This window comes from Mobula hypostoma, chromosome 23, assembly GCF_963921235.1.
Source record: "Mobula hypostoma chromosome 23, sMobHyp1.1, whole genome shotgun sequence".
NCBI classification, from domain to species: Eukaryota; Metazoa; Chordata; class Chondrichthyes; order Myliobatiformes; family Myliobatidae; genus Mobula; species Mobula hypostoma.
The window spans coordinates 51,438,760-51,460,187 of NC_086119.1; the positions used below are offsets into that span (position 1 = coordinate 51,438,760).

Sequence of the window (21,428 nt, forward strand, 5' to 3'; positions counted from 1 at the left end):
TCTGATTAGGTTTCCAAGTCGAACATTAACAGACTAGGGAAATTGGGTGTTGGAGGGTGTGGTAGCTATTATGGTGGAATTGGTAGAATGGGAAGCATCTAGCCAAAGATGAAGATTTTAGTTTTTCTAGAGCTCAATTATGCAGCAAAGCAGCATGTTCAAAACTGGATATCTGATTACAAAGGCTTTGGGGAAGTTTGAGATTTTCTTGATGGACTGTATTTTCAAGATGATATGACAAAAAGGTAGTTTGGGGGGACCAGAGTTCATGGATGTGAAATGCAAGTAACAAGTCAATAAATCTAGTTGGGAAAGAACAAAACCAGGCGAGTGTTTGTACCAAAAAGTGAAGCATTGAAAAGATTTGGAAAGGCACATGAATAAATAATGTAGTTTGTGGTGTGGATTAAGATTGTTCAGTTCTCTGGCAGATATGGAATTTTATCAAAATTCAAGCTTCCTTCTGGTCTCTAAATGTCTCTAGATGGGCATCAGCTGGTGATCTTCCTTTCTGATATAAGTGATGGCATCCGTCTGTCTCGAAGGACAGTGGAAATATAGTGTGCAATATGGGTCAGTCAGTTCTGTCACTGCGAACAATGACACTGGAATGACCTCTTCAGGGCACAAGCCTGGGCGGAAGGAAAGTAAGGAGATCTTGGTATGCCCAGTCAAGATCCCTGTCTCTGCCTCAATTGTGTAGTCCAAAGGAAAGTGAAGGCACCCATTTTCAGTGATGTCTAGCCATGCTAGGGGTTTCAGTCTGGGTTTACTCCAGTAGCCTTTGTCTGTCCAGAGGCTGCTAACGAGGCAGAGAGGCTATTTACCCATAACTGGGGATGTAAGGGATTAAAAAGAACTGACTTGGGTCTGTAAGTGAGGAAATGATCCAATTGCACAGAGGTATTGAGGACAAGGTTTGAAGCTGATTGATTAGTTTTAAAGGGATGATATTGAATACTGAGCTGCAGTTGAAGAGCGTCCTGAAGTATACATCTTTACTGTCCAGGTGTTCCAGGGTTGAGTGCAGAGCTAATGAGATGGCATCTTCTTTGAACCTGTTGCTCCATTAGGCAAATTGGAGCAGATGCAAGTCACTTCTCAGACAAGAGTTGACGTGTTTCATCACTCCTCAAAACACTTATTACTGTTGATGTAAGTGCTACTGGACGATAGTCATTGAGGTACATTACCCTGTTCTTGGTATAATTGAAGCCTGCTTGAAGCACGTGGTACCTCAGACTGCCAAAGCAAGAGGTTAAAGATCTGAAAACTCCAGCCAGTTGATCAGCACAGGTTTTTGTACTTGATCAGGTACCCATCTGGACCAGGTGCTTTTCACCCTTCCAAAAGCTGCTCACATTCAGCCTCAGATTGAAATCACAGGATCATTGGGGGCTGTGGGAGTTTATGGTTCTTCCATGTTTGATGGCCAAAGCTAGCATAGACGTCATTGAGCTCATCTGAAAGTGAAGCCCTGTTGCCAATGTCACTTAATTTACTTTGTATGAGGTGATAGTATTCCTTTTTAAGAGGTGATGGTAACCCTGCCACAACTGTCAAGCATCATTCGTTGATTCAAATTTAGTCCAGAATTGCCACTCTGCTCCCGAGATGACTTTCTGGAGGTTGTGCCTGGACCTCCTGTACTTTTATTAGTTGCCAGACTTAACACAATTGATCTACCAATTTCCCAGTTTGGTGGTTTGTTTGCTAATCTGATAACATGGATAAATATCAGTTTATATGATATTTGTCGAGTTTCTTGCCTTCTGTATTGATGTTGAAAGCAATTTGATCTGTAAATGTGCTTGTTTTAATTATCTTAAACTTCCTATGTTGAAATCTCAATGTCAGCCTTTTATTTTGCAGATATTTAAAGTGAAAATGCCAAGCCAGCTGTGTATTTTGCAATGTAGATGCGTGTCCAGGTGTATTAGAAGATGTGTGTGGGGGGAGGGAGCGGGCGGGGAGAAATACTGGCATTATTGCATTGGTAGTCATTTCAGTTCTCCAGTTTGTATTCTGGGTTAATCTGTTAATACTTGAAAAGGGTAGGTGTGAATGTATAATTTTGATAAAGCTGACAAAAGTATTGAAACATGATCACAGAAATGATACGATATTTGAGACTGTAAGACTAAGATTTTAAGACGTGGGAGCATTTAGTGTTCCTACCTCCTTGGGAAACATTAATTTTATCAGCCCTCTTCACTACCTTAAAATATTTTGAGGCATATTCCTTAATTTATGAAATGCTATGATCAAACTGACTTCTACAGGTCACATAAATAGCAGTGGGATTACATTCAGAAGATCTGTGATGTAGGTGACTGGTATGGTGCTCACTTAGTGTTTTCTCTTCCCCATCTTTCTGAGGGCAAATCTGTTCTGTAAGTCCTATAAGAGTACAGTAGCTCCAACAATGCAGCATTCATTATTACTTTATCAGCTTAGGCTGCACTTCAGAACTAAGATCTTCACTGGTGATACCCAAAATAATGCTTCCTGTGGTCTGGCTGGTTAAGTTATCTAATTGAGCTACTGTTTAAAATTGCTTTCCATTGGCATGATGATTGTCAAAATTAGGGTGCCCATATTCTAGCTATAATTTGGTCATTGTTTCTATTTTAATGGATGTTACTGCTTATTGTTTGTTTTAAAAACCCCTTCACTGATGTTTTGGTTTTTGACATTTATCTTTTGGTTTCATCACCAAGTGATCAACCTGCAATCTCCAAACCAGTTTCACAAATGACAATTCTAGCAGGCTCAAACATAGAAGTACACCCTTGTTTGAGGTTAATTGGAATAGACAGAGCTAGTTGGTGATGTGGGAGGTTAAGAGGGATGATAAATTGCCTATATTGGATCTTTAATGGTCATTTGGTATACCCTAGGAATGAAATATTCAGCTGGAAAGTTTTAGTGTTTTATGTCAGCAGTGTATAACTTCATAAATGTTCAGTTTGATACTTTCTGTAGGAGTGTTGTTGCAAGAACTAATTATTGTATTTTTATCCACAGTGAAGGTGGTGTGTTCAAAGCTCATCTCACCTTCCCTAAAGACTATCCCCTCAGGCCGCCCAAGATGAAATTCATCACAGAAATCTGGCACCCAAATGGTGAGAGCAAAGTCAAGTGGTGGAAGAGCTTGGCTATGGATTAGGGGATTGGTGGGAAAGAAGGTAATCAGGGGAAGAACAATTTTGCAGTTCAGAAAAATTTATTCTTGTAAAACTCTTGATACTTAGTGTGATGCATTTGGCACAATAAGAATATGCCATTGTGTGCCAGATATTATACTTGCTGTTCCAACTGAATTTTATTCCAGCATCTGGTCATGGGTTATGTGAGTGATGCTATGTAGTGAAGTGAGGACAAATCTATCCCATTGACTAGTAAGAGTTTAAAACTGATATGTTTGGCCAACAGAAAACTTATTCTATGAACTTTCTCCTGAGGTTTTGAACTTCATAGAAATCAATAAATAAAATCATGCTTTCCATATGACAGTGTGAAGTGCCGAGCCTCAAGACCAAAATTAGAATACTTTCAGGAAATGTGAGGAAGTAGGGTTCAACTAGCTGCTTGTCAAAGTTCCATGCAGATCCAATAACAACCATCCAGATGTCAGCTAATTGGCAACAGCCTATTACCTAGAACTAATTCCCTTCACTGTTCCTTGACTGCAATTTGTAGATAGTTTGCAGATGGTAATGTTCAAAGCACATATGTTAACATGTACAAACCTGAGATTAATTTTATGGGTATACTTAATAAATCAATAACTGAATAATAGCCATAATAAAATCAATGAAAGACTGCACCAACTTGGGCGTCTGACCAGTGTGCAAAAGATGGCAAACTGCAAATACAAAAAGAAAACTGATATTAAACATGAGATGAGTCTTGAAAGGGAATCCATAGGTGTGGGAACATTTGTATGATGGGGCAAGTGAAGTTGCGTAAAATTAACCCCTTTGGTTCAAGAGCCTGATGGATGAGGGGTAATTATTCCTGAACCTGGTGTTTGAGTCCTGAAGCTCCTGTACCACCACCTTGATGGCAGCAGCAAGAAGAAAGCATGTCCTGTGTGGTGGGGGTCTGTGATAATGGATGCTGTGTTCCTGTGACAATGCTATATGCAGATGTGCTCAATGGTAGGGAGGGCTTTACCTGTGATGGACTGGGCCATATCCGCTACTTTTTGTGAGATTTTCTGTTCAGGGGCGTTGGTGTTTCCATAACGGGCTCTGATGGAGTCAGTCTACTCTCCACCACAGATCTATAGAAGTTGGTCAAAGTTTTAGATGTCATGCTGGATCTTGGCACACTTCTAAGGAAGTAGAGGTGCTGCCATGCTTTCTTTGTAATTGAACTTAAGTGCTGGGCCCAGGACATGTCTTCTGAAATGGTAACACTGAGGAATTTAAAGTTACTGACCCTCCCCACCTTTGATCCTGCAATGAGGAGTGGCTCATGGACCTCTGATTTCCTCTTCCTAAAGGTGATAATGTCAGCAAGACAAAGGAGTATATTCAGTTAAGGGGTTGTTGCTATGGTACCACTGAGCCAGATTTTCAAACTCTGAAATGCTGATTCGTCACCATATTTGATTTGGTCCATGACAATGGTGTCATCAGCAAACTGGATTATGGCATTGGAGCTATGCATAGCCACACGGTCATGAGTGTAAACAGTGGAGCAGAGCTAAACACACCACCTGTAATGGAGGTTGAACTGACTGGTGCCTGCAGTTGAGGAAAGAGTATCAAATTACTTGAGGTATTGAGGCCAAGGTCTTGAAGCTTATTTTGAAGGGATTATGGTACTGAGTGCTGAGCTGTCATCGGTAAAGAGCATCCTGATGTATGCCTCTTTGTTGTCCAGATGTTCCAGGGTTGAGTGAAGACCCAATGAAATGGCACATTTTGTGGACCTGTTGCTCCATAGGCAAATTGGAGTGGATCCAAGTTGCTTCTCACAGGAAATGGTGTTTCATCACCAGCCCTTCAAAATACTTTATCGCTGTGGATGTAAGTGCTACTGGATGATAGTCATTGAGGCAGGTCACCATGTTCTTGTGCACTGGTATAATTGAAGCCGCCTTGGAGTAGGTGAGTACCTCAGACTGCTGAAGCGAGAGGTTAAAGATCTGTGATTACTCCAGCCAGTTGATCAGCACAGGTCTTTAGTACTCTGCCAGGTATTCCAGATGCATTTCATAGGTTTGCCCTCCTGACGTCTGCTTGCACATTGGGCTCATTCTGAAATCACAGCACTGGGGGCTGCAGGAGTTTGTGATGGTTCATCAATGTTTTGATGGTCAGTGCAAGCATAGAAGGCATTGAACTCATCCGGAACCAAAGTCCTGTTGTCAATTGATTTTACTTTATAAGAGGTGATAACATTCACGTCCTTCCAAAATTATCAAGCATCCTTGGTTTATTCAAGTTTAGTCTGGAACTGCCACTTTGTCTGTGAGATGGCTTTCCAGAGATTGTACTTGGACATCTTGTAACTCTTCTTGGTCACTGGACTTGAATGCTTCTGATCTGGCCCTCAGCAGTTTGTGGATCTCATGGCTCATCCAGGGCATTGGGTTGGGGAAGACTGAACGATTTTGTGTGGAGACACTAATCTACCTTAAGTGTCTTAAGGTCTGACAACCATGGTATATTCATTCAGATCCATGGATGAGTCCTTGATCATGGCCCAGTCCACCAACTTGAAGCAATCCTATAGCAGCTGCTCTTTAGCTTCTGCCTGAATGCAGGTAAAGGACAGTTAAAGTGATCAGATTTACCAAAATTTGGTTTGGACATGGAACACAGGCATTCCTTATCTCAGCAAAAACAGTGGTCTAATGCATTGGGGACCTCTGGTGCTACGTGTTATATGGTGATGGTAATTGGGCAGGGTTTTCTTCAAACAAGCCTGATTGAAATCACCAACTATGGTATGACACGTTTGGGTGGGCTGTTTCTTGTTTGGTGATGGCATCATGCAGTATCTCAAATGCTTGATTATAGTTGACCACTGGTGGAATATAAACTGTGGTCAGGATTATTGTGGCGAACCACCTAGGTAAATACAGCACTTGACCGTAAGGTGCTCAAGGTTGGGGAAACACAAGTTTGACAAAGCTGCCAAATTGGAGCACCACTGAGAGTTTATAAAGAAACCCACACTTCTACCTTCTGCCTTTCCTGAATCAGAAGTTTGATCCATCCTGTGAATTGAGAAGCCTGCGGGCCTGATCTGCCATATGTGGCAAGTAAGCCATGTCTCTATTACACATACCACACAACGATCTCTCATTTCCCTTCAATATAGCAATCTGGCTCTCAGGTTTAGCCTGGCTTGGTCTTCCTCCTCCTCCTCCTTCCCTTTGCCCCACCAACCTTGCTTCCATCCATAGCAGTGAAGCTTTATCCACTGAAAGGTGCCATACCTGCTTGAGAGTTAAGACTGCCAGGTTCTTCAGAAGATTGTGAAATTTGTAGTTCATTAAGTCAACTTAAAAGTACAGTACTTAAAGGGGAATTGCATACTGCAGATTGCAGTAATTCAAGAGGTATTGTACATAGTCCACAGAAGGTCACAGCTGTTCACTGGGGCCATCTTTCTGCTTGGGCTATTGATAGCACCTCTCATTCCTTTATCTCTAATACCAAGAAGCAGACCCCTACCCCTCCATGCATGTCCTGTCCAATGATTGCATCAAATTCTTGAAGTGGTTTGCCCAGAGGACAAGTAGCTCACCACTGCCTTTTCAGGGCACCCTAGGATGGTCAGGAAGTGAGGGGTTTGTTGGTGAGTGAAATGTTATTAAACTCTAGTTTCCCTCAGACTTTTAAACTGCTTTTATCTGATATATTCATAAGATGGCACCATTAAGTGGTGACTGTGCTGCTCCAATGGGAAATCATCAAAAAATCTTGTTTAGGGCTAATACAGCTGAAATCCAGAGTCTCCATAGGTAGTTCAGTAAACAGCATCTTAAGACATTTAAAATAAGTAAATCTGTCGACGCTGAAAACCAAACCTGTGACGGCAGGCTCTGGTTGCAAGTGCAGTTTCCCTTTAAGAAAACGTAAGCAGAAATGCTGTGCCAGTGTACAGGTACCAGTTGAAACGCAGAGACCTTAGAATTCCATTCCTGACTATCCTACTGGTGAATGTTCAATCTCAGGAAAATAAAATTGAGTTCATCGGAGCAGGATTGCTGTACCAGGGGGATATCAGGGACTGCTGTGCCTGCTTCATTGGGGGGGGGGGGAGAATGTCTCTACCACCCTTTTGGATGCAGCAGTGCAGCTTGATGGCTTCACATTCTCCACAAAGACAGTCCTAAGGGCAGAGGAGGTGGAATATGCTTTATGATTAACCCATTGTGGTGGTTCTGTCACAGTCGTACAGCAATTTGCCTGCCGCAGTAGGTCTAGAGCAGATGCAATCTCACTGGCTCTCCACTTGGCCTTGGATCACCTGGGCAATAGTAGTACCTGCATCACATTGCTATTCATTGATTACAGCTCGGTGTTCAACACTATCATCCCCTTGTTTCTAATCAATAAGCACCAAAGCCTGGGCCTCTGTCCCTCCCTCTTCATCTGGGTCCTTGACTTCTTCAAATGATCTTGTCCAGAGTATGTATAGAGGTTTAATTTTGCCAAATTTCTGCTCGTCCAAGTGGTTATTTCTCCAACTGTATGAGCCATAAGTTGCTGTATTGAAGCATAAAATATGTGCACAATTTCTGGTGGAAGAAGTAATTTAACCAAGATACTGCAATAATGTAAATTTGCTATTCAGTAGAGGTGAGGGTATATTTAGTTTCTGCTTGGAAGTGTGTTACGTACCCCGTAACTGGGTTGCCAAACCAGCAGAAATGGATCACTCAGTTGGAGTCTGGAGTACTAGAACTAAGAAAGTTTTATTAAAGAAACAAGCAACACAGTAATCGAAAGGATAATAAATGCAACAATTCAACAATGATAACCACACATGTGCACAGAATTAAGATAACAGCATCAATCAAGCTCTATCGTTGTCTAGGGGTAAATGACCAATTTGAAAATGACTCAAAGTTCAGTCCAGTTGGTAGTTCAGTTCGCAGTAATCGTTGTCATGGCGATGGACAAGGTGGGGAAGAGAGACATAGAATAGGAACAACTCATCATTCAGCACAGCTTCACTCACAGACCAGCGAGATGGCTCACAAACAGCATTTGGGCGGGTCCTTGGTGATGTCACCTGAGGTCACCGACTGTGACCCCTCCTCCAGATGCGGTTGATCCTCTGCAGTGAACCCGGCACCCAGGCAAGGGCGGACACACACCGGGTTCCCGCTGATCGTACCTTTCCACCCTGTGCGTTGTCTGGTACTTCTCACCCACTCGTGAGAAGCGTACCGCTTCCAGGGTCTCGTTACCTCGGGTGGCGTGTGTGTCTGTCTTAGCGAACCTGTCCCTTTTTATCCCCCTGCTGGGGTATCGCCTGTCCATCACTTCAAACAGTTCAGGGTTCAAAGGGGGGGAGCCGCTCCAGACAGCTCTCTCTCCCACATCCCTTCATTACACATCTCCAGACGCTGCTCCATTGTTCCTTATCTCTCCTTCCCCTGAGGGCAGGTGGCAGACCAACTGCTGATGCCACTGATGCTAGCCCAGGCCAGCAAACATCTTAATTTTATGTGTATTCTCGTAACAAGTGTAACATTAAAGGATTAGTTTTGCAGTTGGGGCCTGCTCTTAAAATCTCAATTTCTTAATTGGGCATCTTTGCTTCTATAATTTGGAAGAGCTTGAATTTTGAAAGTGAATGTTTCACTGGCATTTGAACCAAAGATGCTACCTTTCTATTTCCATGGTCGCAAAGATAAACAAAAAAGGCAAATGCTGTGGATTCCAGTTAATTGAGACCAGTATATTTTGGCCTAATTTATTGGCTGCCACAATTAGCAAAAGTTTCATGGAAGTAGCTGAAGTATTTTTAAAAAAAAACATTAACTGAGAAATTGGTTTTAAATGAATTGTAAAACAAATTAACAGGAATTGATAGTTTTATGGTACTGTAGTACCATAAAAATTATGTGGTATATAATTTGTTGACAGAGGAATTGCTCTAGTATGTGCTGCAGTGTTCTTTTGACTAAATCAGCTCAACCACCTGGTGCAGATACTGGATTGCCTTCAAACAGTGCTTTTGAGTGCATCTTCCAAATCTTCTTTGCAGCATTCAAGATGATTCTCAATGCCTTCAATTTCTTTGTAGTTCCTAACTTGAAGTAGTGAAATTGTTTCATTTTCACTCCCGATTGCTTCCGACATTTTCAGTCCTCAGTGTTTTGCTCACTGCAGTTTCAAGCAGTTTTGAATTGTATAAGTATTTATCAATGATAAAGATCACTGCCTTTTGAATGCAAACACATGCATTTGATGCTATGTAAAGACTGATCGTTCTAAGCATGGGGTAGTGTAATGGCCACATAAGTACACATAATGTCCCAATTGAGCAGCATAATGTCCCAAATAAACAGAGGGAATCTCAGCTATTTTCTCAATTAGTTTTTGTTCTTTAAAAGTTATCCCAAATAACTGGCTGTCGTGATTAAGGCTAGGTCCACACTACGCCGGATAATTTTGAGAACGAAGCTTTTTCTCTTCGTTTTGACCTTCTGTCCACACTGAAACGGCGTTTTCAGCCCCCAAAAATGGAGATTTTCAGAAATGGTCTCCAGAGTGAATAAATCTGAAAACGCCTGATATCCGTTTCAGTGTGTATGGGGTAACCGAGCTTTTTAAAACCGCTGTCATGATGTGCCAGAACAGATGGCGACAGCGCGGCATTTAATTTTCTTCTTATTATTATTACTACTTTATTGTCGCCAAAGAATTGATACTAGAGCGTACAATCATCACAGCGATATTTGAATCTGCGCTTCGCAGAATGTAACAATTTCAGAACAGACGGCAACGAGACTGAAGCCAGAAGAGTTAGAAATGTACTCACCAAATGCTTTGACCCATAGCTTACTGAATAAATAAGTACCCTCACTTTGCCCTGTTTTCTGTCCTTGCTTGTATGAAGGTGGTTTACCTATTTATGCAGTTACTTCTCTTACAATAGGTGTGTAACAGCCTAATGTAACATTGTATGGAAATACAAGATAACACTGATGCAGACATGTTTTATACATTTAACAAGGCGCTTTATTAATGCAGCAGTTGGTCAGTTTTTCAATGTTCGTCGTCAGCCGGGTCATACTGTCTGTGCACTCCCTGTCGGTTGCCTCCATACGCTCCAGTATTTGTTTTTTTTTAAGTTTTAAGTCCTCCTGCGCGAGAGCCAAGAGCAATTCCTTTTAAGTTTTTCTACTCTGTAACTGAACAAACGCGCACTAAGTATACTGTTCCCTCTTTGCTTGTTTTCTGTGTCCTGCGCGTGCCCAGTAGGAGGAGATTCGCCTAAGTAGCCATCTAATGTGGACAGAGATATTTTGAAAACGCTTAGTGTGGACGCCTGTCATTTTTACTTGAAACCGGCATTTTCAAAATTATCCAGCGTAGTGTGGACGTAGCCTAACTGAAGACCCAATTAACTGGAATTCACAGTACTTGCTTGTTCCCCAAACTGATAATGATGAAAGGTATGAAAATAATTTGGGACATTTGGCATCGAGAGAAACTGGAGGGCCCCTTCATATGTAATAAGAAATAGAATTATGTAAATTGGTTTAAATTGAAATTCTTGCTTAGAAGGTTGAAGGGTCTTTGTGCTTGAAAATAAGTAGGCCAGACAAAATTAAGTCTCAGTTTTGTGAATGGCTGTAGTGGTAGGATGGATTTAAAAAAGAAACTAAAGAGTGGAAGGGTGAAGCAGGTCACTGCTGAATATAATGCCCTATGAATAGTTTCAAATGCTGAACCCCATTTTTCCTGTTTTTGCTGTCTCCTCTGAACCAAGTCCCACTCCACCTCCAAATCTCCATTCCCATACTATCAATATATATTTCAATTGACTCATTAACAGACAAATTTCTAGTTAATATTGCTCATTACAGATTGCTCTAGGCAAGATGTTGTCTCTGTACAGGTTATAGAAAGATTTACCTGGTTAGCAGGATTTTGTTTCCCTTGTGTTATTAATATCAAAAAATGAATGTTCTGTGATTATGGCCTTCTAATCCAAAATTGAACATTTTTTCTTTTTATTTTAACTGTCTTCTGGTACCAATTTACTAAATTTGACAATTACAAGTGACCCTGGTTTTATTGGGGTGGTGGGTGGGGGTGTTGTGTTCCAAGCTGTCATCTAAGCATATGTCAACAAATGCACGTTAGGGACAGGGAAAAGTCCTTGTTGCTTTTACTTTTCTCCCCCACACTTCCTATCAAAGCAAATTGAATTCCATATCTCAAATTGTGGGTACTTGTTTATAAATTCTGTAAGGGAGCCTAAATGGCTGTAACGCGAGGGTAGCGTCAATTCTTTTGGTATAGATCAGTTTTAATTCAAATTACACTTTGTCCAAATCCTTTTGTAGTAAATTATTTCAGTTTTAACCAAGCATCATTTAGTAACTGCAAACCAAATACAAAAGGTTGGTTTCAAAGATGAGCTTTCAATCTCCTAACAACTGAAATGAACAATCATTTGCAACAATCTTTTTTTGCTCTCTTAAAGTGGATAAGAACGGTGAGGTATGCATCTCTATACTTCACGAGCCTGGTGAGGATAAATATGGATATGAAAAGCCTGAAGAACGTTGGTTGCCAATCCACACCGTGGAGACTATACTTATCAGTGTGATTTCAATGTTAGCAGATCCAAATGGAGACTCGCCGGCCAACGTGGATGCAGCAGTAAGGGCTTTCATTCTCATAATTTTGGCTCTAACCTGATTAACTTGAATTTTGTTCATCACTATCCTCCTTCACAAGACTTATCACTAATTTTGCTCACCGCAGTGATGAGTAGTAGTGTCTTGAATGTTTTTAGAAAGCCTGCTGGTATGAGATTGAATCTAAATTACTTAATTCTTAATCTTAAATCTAACATGTTAAATTGTAGATGTGATAAAGTGCTCCTAATTGGTTTTGCACATTAATGCACCTAGCTGGAATTTCTCCAATCTATTTTAGTTGCAAGTCATCAGATTGTGAATCTTACTTTAAAAGAGATGTTTTGAAATTGAACGTATTGAAGATTGTATAGGTACCACTCTAGAGGAATTTGGTGTTTCAACCAACGTGTTTTCCTCAAGAAGCAGCTATTTCATACCTGAGATCTAACCACGTAACAGGAATGGAATAAATCTGACATTTAGATGGTCAATGTGATCTTTCCAACCCATCTTGCCTCCCTTTCCTGGAAATTCCAGCATTTGCTCATTTTGCTGTTTGCTCTGACATGCATTCCCCAGTGCATTGTTCCTATTGTCTTGTATGTTGAGATCCATTTACAGCTGGCATCAACACTAATTCAAATTCACCTGATGTTCCAGAATTTTGTGATTTGGTTCTGGGCAAAGAGTTCGTATTCTTAACACATTCAACCCGGTGTCTGTTAAATTGCCCTTTTGACTATGATTCAGTTTATTATGTTATGTAGTATGTGTGGTTTTGCAGATTTGCATTGTAAGTTTATAATGGCCATTTCATGTGGCCAATCTGCTCCTGTGCCATCAGTTGGTACATTTAATAAGATTCCGAGAACTTCTGAATGTAGTGAGTTGAGATAGTCGTATGGTATTAGTTTGGTTCTGAATTGTCAGATTAGCTGGTTGGAGGATGCATCCCACTTCAGTGATCTGAACACACACTTTTACCTGACACTAATGCAGATGAGATGCAAAGCTGGTTCTTCCTGCCTCAGTGATGCCCTTTGTAATTTACCTCCCAATTGCACATACTTTTCTCATTACATGTTCATCGTTTGTTTCTTTTAATGGCTTTGCTGTTCACCAAGTTATGATTTTTTAAAAATTGCTATAGCATTTTTCTACCAATTGTTTTGAGTTGGAAAGGGATTGCATAACTAAAGGAAAATGCATTGGGTATCTTAGTGTTGCTGATTTTTCTTCTCCCCCTTAACAAGTCAAGGTTCAGTTTTGGGCAATTAGGATGTGCTGATTTGATTTAGTAGTCTATTTTGTATTACTACTTGCAGAAAGAGTGGAGGGAAGACCGCAATGGAGAATTCAAAAGGAAAGTTGCACGTTGTGTAAGAAAAAGTCAGGAGACTGCATTTGAGTGAATTTATTTGCCAGGAAACTCGTTTCAGGGTAAGGAAAAATTTGGTACAAGATAGTTTTGTAATTTTCCTGTTATTAACAAGCTGTATTGGTTCATGTTACATAATCAGATGGTTACATGCTTAAGTAATAAAAGTGAAAACCATGATTTGAAGGCAATATTTGAAGACAGCTTTGCTTTTCTGCAGACCATGTGGCAATTCAGGCACTGAATAAATGTCTACTGTTTAATAACAAAAAGGGTTTTCAAGTTTGGGCACTAATATGTTACAAGAGATACTGTGCATATAGAAAGTATTCACCCCCCACCCCCCAAAGTTTTCATGTTTTATTGTTTTACAACATTGAATCTCAGTGGATTTAATTGGGTTTTTTTGACACTGATCAACAGAAAAAGGCTTTCATGTCAAAGTGAAAGTAGATCCCTGCAAAGTGATCCAAATTACAAATATAAAGTGCAAAATAATTGATTGCATAAGTATTTCGCCCCCCCCACCCCCCAGTCAGTATTTAGTAGATGCACCTTTGGCAGCAATTACAGCTTTGAGTCTGTGTGGATAGGTCTCTTATCACTTTGCAAGTCTGGACACTGCAAATTTTTCCCATTCTTAAAACTGCTCAAGCTCTGTCAGATTGCATCAGGATCGTGAGTGAACAACCCTTCAAGTCCAGCCACAAATTCTCAATTGGATTGAGATCTGGACTCTGACTTGGCAATTCCAGGACATTAACTTTGTTTTTAAGCCATTCCCGTGTAACTTTGACTTTGTCTTGTTGAAAGACGAAACTTCTCCCAGGTCGCAGTTCTCTTGCAGACTGCATCAGCTTTTCCTCCAGGACTTGCCTGTATTTTACTCCATTCATATTGCCCTCTACCTTCACTAGAATTTCAGGACCTGCTGCAGTGAAGCATCCCCACCGCATGATGCAGCCACCACCATGCTTCACAGTAGGGATGATGTGTTTTTGATGTGTGGTGTTTGGCTTATGCCAAACAGTTTAGTCTGATGGCCAGAAAGCTTAATTTTGGTTTCATCAGACTATAAACCTTCTTCCAGCTGACTTCAGTCTCCCACATGCCTCCTGGCAAACTTGAGCTGAGTTCATGTGGGTGTTTGTTTTTTTTTTACAGTGGCTTTCTCTTTGCCACTCTCCCATAAAGCTGCAACTGATGAAGCACCCGGGCAACAGTTGTATGTGCAGTCTCTCACATCTCAGCCGCTGAAGCTGGTAACTCCTCCAAAGTCGTTACAGGTTTCTTGGCGGCCTCCCTTATGAGTCCCCTTGCATGGTCACTCAGTTTTTGAGGACGGCATGCTCTAGGCAGATTTGCAGCTGTGCCATATTCTTTCCCATGATGATTTGACTGCACTCCAAGGGCTATTCAGTGACCTGGAAATCTTGTATCTATCTCCTGACTTGTACTTTTCAATAACGTTCTTGTAGAGTTGCTTGGAGTGTTCTTTTGTCTTCATGATGTAGTTTTTGCCAGGATATTGACTCACCAGCAGTTGGACCTTCCAGATACAGGTGAATTTTTACTATCACTTTGACTGCACACGGATCTCCATTTAACTAATAATGTGACTTCTAAAACCAATTGGCTGCACCAGTGATTTGGTGTATATTAAAGGGGGTGAATCCTTGTGTAATTACTTTGTTTTATATTTGTAATTAATTTCGATCACTTTGTGGAGATGTTTTCACTTTGATACAAGTCTTTTTCTGCTGCTCAGTGTCAAAAAAAAACAAATTAAGTCCATTGATTCAATGGTGTAAAACAATAAAACATAACTTCCAAGAGGGGTCAATACTTTTTATAGGCACTGTATAGCATAACCCACTACCTGGACTTCTGTTGGAAATACAATAAAGCTACCAGCTAATGTTATCAGCACTTAAATGTGCTACCACAGAAGAGAAGTGACTGCATAGTCTCAACCCAAAAGTTCAGCCATTCCTTTCCTTCTGCAGATGCAGCTGAGTTTTCAGAAGATTTTTTTTTACTGAATGTACGCTCTTCGTCTAATTTATCGAAACCTGACCTGTGACTGGGTGATTTTTTAGTTTTTCATACAGTTGAATTTCATCAATGTGCTATTGTATGCTTTTGCACATGTTTCAAGCATGCAACCCTTTTGGGAAGGATAAACCAACAAAAGAGCTCTGACATTTTTCAAGAAATTATCCAAAAGACTAATTGAAGTTGCTAGTACAAAGGGAAAATGTCAGTTCTGTGACATAGCCAAGACCAGGGCATATAAGCAAATAGTATAATTTTGCATGCCCCACTACACTGCACCAGGCAAAGTGCCTTAAGAGGTTTAATAATACTACAACAATTGTAAAGAAATTGGTGGTTTTAATTTGTACCCCAACGATAATGGTCTCAAGAACCTGCAAGTTAATATTTAAATGCCAGAGGACAAACAAGAAGACTGGAACTATTTCCAACTTTTATTCTGTACTGCTCCCAGTCTGGCAGATTTTATCCAAGTAACTAGCATATGTTCTCTCGAACAGCATTATCCTAGGAGCATTTCACCAATACCTGGTAAACTTTTCCATATCCAAATCTCAGTTCCTGTCACAGCAAAGAGACTTGCCAGATGATGAAACAAAATGTGTACACAATAGAATCTCAGTGTTTCGTTACAGCATAGTTTTCAAGCCAAGATCAACTTCAAATTGGGTGGGTTTATTTTTTCCCTTTAGCTCTGCCTTTTTTTGAACAGAGCAGTGCATGTATAAATAGGTTTATGATAAGTCCTTCCTAGTACCAGTTCATGCAAAGGGACTTGGGGAATTCTGTACAAGGACTTCTGAAGGTTAATTTGCAGGTTGAGTCAGTGGTAAGGAAGCCAGATGAGATGCATTAGTTTTGAGAAGATTAGAATACAAAAGCAAGAATGTGCTGCTGAGGCTTTATAGGGCATTGGTCAGACCACACTTGGAGCATTGTGAGCAGTTTTGGGCCCCTTATCTAAGAAAAGATGTGCTGGCATTGGAGAAGGTCCAGAGAAGGTTTATGAGAATACCTCTGGGAATGAAAGGATTAACATGAGCATTTGAAGGCTGAGCCTATACTCATGGGAGTTCAGAGGAATGAGGGGATAATCTTATTTAAACCCATCAAATATTGAAAGGCCTGGACAGAGTGGGTATGGAAAGAGTGTTTCCTATAATGGGGGCATCTAGGACTGGGGGGGGGCACAACCTCAGAATAGAGGGACATCCATTTAGAACAGATGAGAAATTTTCTTTAGCCAGAGGGTAGTGAATCTGCAATTCATTGCCACAGATGAATGGGGAGGTCAGATTATTGGGTATATTTAAAGTGGAGGTTAATAGGTTAGTTAATTGGCATCAAAGGTTATGGGAAGAAGGCAGGGGAATGGGATTGAGGGATAATAAATCAGCGATGATGGAATGGCAGAGCAGACTCTAGTTAATTCAGTACTGTCTTAGTCTAATTTCTCTGCAGATAATGCAAAAGACCAATGCATGCATTTCCTTTACAAAAGCTGCAGCTATTTTCTGAAAGTTGCGTTTAATTGCAAAAAATAAATTGCAAGAAAATGAAAATTGAATGTATTAATTTCGGTGATCTAGCTACATAAACTTAATAGCTGAGGAATAAAGGTGGTTTGGATCATTGTAGAGTAGTTGGAAAATCGTGTTTGCTGAAGAGCTTTGTTTAATATATCAAATAAAAGCAAGGATTCTGCCTTTAGCGAAAAGTTAGCAAGACTCTTAAGTTTTGCAAGTTTATTGTGCCACTTTCCCAAAGCAAGTTGTACTGTGTCCAGTTTCTATTGGTTCTAGGATCATTGTCCATTAGAACTTGAGTTGCATGTTGTATTTTCTAATAATGATTGAAGTTGTTCTGTTGATTGATCTGGAATTTAACTAATTGGTCCTGTTCTGAGCCAAAACATTGATTTTTGAATGACTTCAGGTTTCATTTGACTTTTTTTCTTTTAGCTGCAGTATCTTTCTGTATAAAGAGAACAACATGGGAAGCAAACCTTGTGGTTCTCTTCAAGTCTGAAACTTTTTTTCTAATGGGACAGTTGTGTAGCTGCCAATACCTAATTATCCTAAAAATCCATAGGTTGAGGTTAAAACTTGACAGTAGAACATTTTTTTGAAGGTAGCAATAAACTAATTGGAAACTTCTGAGTTGCAGGTCTTCGATTAAGAACTTACGGCACTGTTGACTTTCTGCACTCAAGCCACCAACTGTTGGACTTCAAACTAGTAAAGGTTGAAAATCCTGGATTGGTGTTGTGGAGCGATGGGTGAATTTTGCCATCATTGTGAAGAAAAGACCATTGTGCCAACTTTGGGGGGTGGGCAGGGGATGAAAACAATGATGCATCAGGATTCCTGTGAACTGCTTTGATCTTCAGGAGTAATTGTAAAGAACTGTACATAGCACATTATCTGGATATTCTATATACAGTACTTAGATGCCCACAATATGCATTGTACCAAATTATAGCCTAGTTAGAAAATTGTGTAAATTCTTAAAATTAGGGGGCTTTGTGCATTCATTTTTCTTAATTTACTATTAAAAGTTTAAAATAAAGGTCCTGCACTGTAAAAAGGTGCATTTCTCAGTTTTAAAAATGAATTTCACAGTAAATGTTTTACCAGCTGTTCTGGCACTGCATTAACACCTGGGTGCCCTCCAATATTTTGACCGTATTACAGATATTTGTGTATTTAAGATGCTGATACTTCTGGTTTTACAGTGATGGGTTAAAGTTTATACCTGAATTTGTAATTAGGCAGGTGAATTCATTAGTCTTCACCACCTAAATGATGAACCAAATTTTCCTGAAGCTTGTTTTTTGTGAAGTGTCTGGAGTAGGTTTGCATGTTTAGGTGTAGACTTTCACCCTTCCAAGTGGGCAATTGGAGAATTTTTGCTATTGAAAATGCTGTTGTGTTTTTCTTTCTAGCTATACTGCAGATTTTCTGCCTGATGTACAAAGACAAATGGTGATGTATATTTTCATGTAATTTGATTTTTGGAATTCTGTCACATGTAGTGAAAGTTCTTCCAAAATACAAGTCTTTTTCAATAAGAGTTTGTGGATTTCAATTATGTAAAGGCTCTCAGGTGCGCCTGGTTTTTGTTATATACAGAAATTGCTATTAATTTTAAAACCAGGATGCAAAAAGATTGAACTCTAAATAAGCCACCATATTTTACTACAGGAGCGTGTTTCTCCAAAGATAACATTAACAGTGGGTTTGAACAGTTTTAAGGCTATGGCCTTAAAATGTAGTGATTTATTGTGAATCTCCTGTGCAGGATCATTAATATCTGCTCCAAGATATTCAGAATGGCAGCTGTGCAAAAGCATGACTGGTATAACCTTGTGCTGTTTTCTTAGTTGTCCTTGTGAATATTGTACTTAAATGAAGCTTGCACTGTGACTTCTTAAATCTAACTTGTCTACGTGAAATGGGCAATATAAATCTAGGAAGTGGAAAAGTTTTAATATTAGTGATTCCGTAGTAAGAACTATATACTTAAATTTAGCGCTGGTATGAAACTTTTGGGAACTGATGTAATTGCAAATTAAGGTACACTGGGTTTTTGAATCAGAATGTAAAACTTTTTGATCTGATTATGCCTATAGCTTTTTCCATTATTGAAGCCTCCTGAAACTGGGAAAAGACATTAAATTTGTAGGGGAAGATAAAATGGCTTTAGGTATTTAGGGCTCCAGTTAAACGAGTTGCTTAAGTTGCAACATTATCAAAACCAAGAAACAAGTATCTGTAACTTTTTTTTTAAACATCCTAGTTTTTATTCCTTGCATGTTCAGAGGTACATTATTTCAGATTTCAAAATACTGCAAGGAAACCAGAACAAGGGTATACCCTATAGAATTTGAACTACTATATTTGAACTATAAGGAAACATGATATTTGCATCAAAGGGCTTATTTCATGTTGGTGCTCTACAATAGAAGGGTATTAAATTTTGGAAATAACCATGAATATGCTAATAAATTCTTATCCAATTCTTTATGCAAATTTGAAGCTCTAAGGCTACTATGTTAGCAATCAAACTAGTGATATTTGGTGCTATTAAGCTACATGATTTAATAGCCTGCAAGATTTGATCATGTCATCCAGGCCAAGAAACTGCATGTGTCTTGTCTGCTAGAAATAACTTGGTGCAATAACCCATTGCTGTGTTATGTATTACTTGCAAAGTCAGTTGTTTTAAAAGATTGATGTAGTGCTGATATTTCATTTACTTTTTTAAACTCTGAAATTCTTATCAAATTCTAGAGAACATGTTAAATGCAGACTTGTGTAGCATGTTAATGCTTTATTTTAAAATGTCCATATGGTTGTATCAGAGCACTAAATGGTCAATTTGTGAAATGGGCAAGTGTGATGCTATATGCAGCAGTACAAACTGTTTCCTGAATGTATTTATTTAAACTTTGACGCTTAGATTTGAACTCAAGAATCTGTCGTCTGAGAACAGTAATACAAGCAGGTAAAGCCCTTGTTTGCTCCACCATTAGTGTTATGGCTTTTGTCTCTGCAGTGTGAAGTTCTTGGATGTCTAAAAATCTATTTAATTTGTACTTTTCTGGGGGGAGGAGGGGAAGAATTCCAAAGGCTCAGTCTTCTGGGTTCTGCACTAGTTATGAATAATCACCCAGAAGTCTTGGTTAGAAAGAATGGTAACAGCACTTAATATTACTTAAATACCAGTGCTTAAAACTTAGAAAGTTAGGTGATTTGGCAGAAGGCATGAAGGTTAAGTTGTGAGGAGTAAGAACTGGCAGGAAATTGTTCAGAATTAAAGTGTAGGTCATTTTTCATGGGATGTGGTAGAGATCACTACATTTTAAAGGATAAGTGAACACTTTAAAGCAGATAATGGTGGCTTTAGTGGGCAAGACAGATCAGTTTTTTTCTGGGGTCAAGTATTTTTGCTCTGACATTCTTTGGGCTTTTTGGCTTTTCATGTAAGTGTCAGAATTCATTTTACATCTACATGAAGTGGGCTCCTTTTGAGAGTACTTGAAGAGCTGACTGATCCTGCAGGACCTGCAATTATTCGCACTCTGGATAAAGATCTGGGAGGCTAATAATTCAAACGCTTCCACATTTGAAATTCACTATTTGATTACAATTAAGCCTTCTGCCAAGCATTCTACCTTGATATTAAACCCTTTCCTGGTATTGCTGAGATCACATTAAAATCAATAGTTTATGGGCCAGTTGTTGAGCAACTGAAGGAAAGGAGGTGAGAAAAAACAAATGTAAAATTAGTATACTAGCAAGATTGTTTTTGATCATAAAATGCAATAAAGGAAATTTGTGGCTGAACCTATTTATTTGAGTTGTGCAAAGTATGCACTTCTGACAGCCAGGCATGAATATCAAAGTCTCAAACTTGTGATAACTGCTGCACCTGTCCTCGCCCCTTTCCCCTCCACCCTCTCTCCATCTGCCCATCACCATACCACTCCCACAGGTTCCCCTCTTCACTTCCCTCTTTATTCCCTGTTCCACCTTCCCCTCATCAGCTTCAGCTTTTTTACTTCCACTTCCCAGTATAAATTAGAGTAAAAGGAAGTTTCCCTTTCTGAACAGCTATCAAGGTAAAATCCTTCACAACTACCTCTCCGGATCCTGATTATAAACTTGAAAATTCAATTATGTTAAGTATAATTTGTACAATTGGAAGAATCAAATTAAGAGGATAATGATTTAAGTAGACCAGCACAATTTATTGATTACTTTCAAAACTGTCATGAGCCGGGGGTGGGGGAGGGGGGGAGAGAGCGAGTGGAGGGAGGGAACGTACAGTCACAACATGTGATTGCTGCTTCCTAGATGTAAAAATCAGATCACAAAAATCAGAATGGTATAAAACTAACATTTTTAGTAGTGGTAGAAGGGAAAATGTTATTGGCAATAGAAATCCAACATGCCTGACTTTGTGTAGTCACATTTACCCAAGAATGATGTGGTTGAGGAAAGTATATGCGTGGTTTTAGTAGACCCTTCATCTCTAAGGCAATGGAAGGGATTGGAGCACTGCAATGTAATTATGTTTGGCTACATGTAGTCAACACATTATCAATTCCTTCCTATCTTTGCAGGAGGTTGTGCTCAC

General features: G+C 39.7%; 1 protein-coding gene across 1 annotated transcript in view; it reads left to right on the forward strand.

The window, feature by feature from the left end:
• Positions 1 to 21,078, forward strand: part of ube2g1a (ubiquitin-conjugating enzyme E2G 1a (UBC7 homolog, yeast)) — a 60,132-nt gene extending 39,054 nt beyond the window's left edge. The window contains exons 3-6 of the mRNA XM_063031505.1: positions 3,028 to 3,125; positions 11,695 to 11,873; positions 13,180 to 13,294; positions 17,454 to 21,078. Of these exons, the coding sequence (XP_062887575.1) occupies positions 3,028 to 3,125; positions 11,695 to 11,873; positions 13,180 to 13,266 (364 nt within the window). The 3' untranslated portion in view covers positions 13,267 to 13,294; positions 17,454 to 21,078. The remainder of the gene's footprint in view (positions 1 to 3,027; positions 3,126 to 11,694; positions 11,874 to 13,179; positions 13,295 to 17,453) is intronic.
• The last annotated feature ends 350 nt before the right edge of the window (positions 21,079 to 21,428 follow it).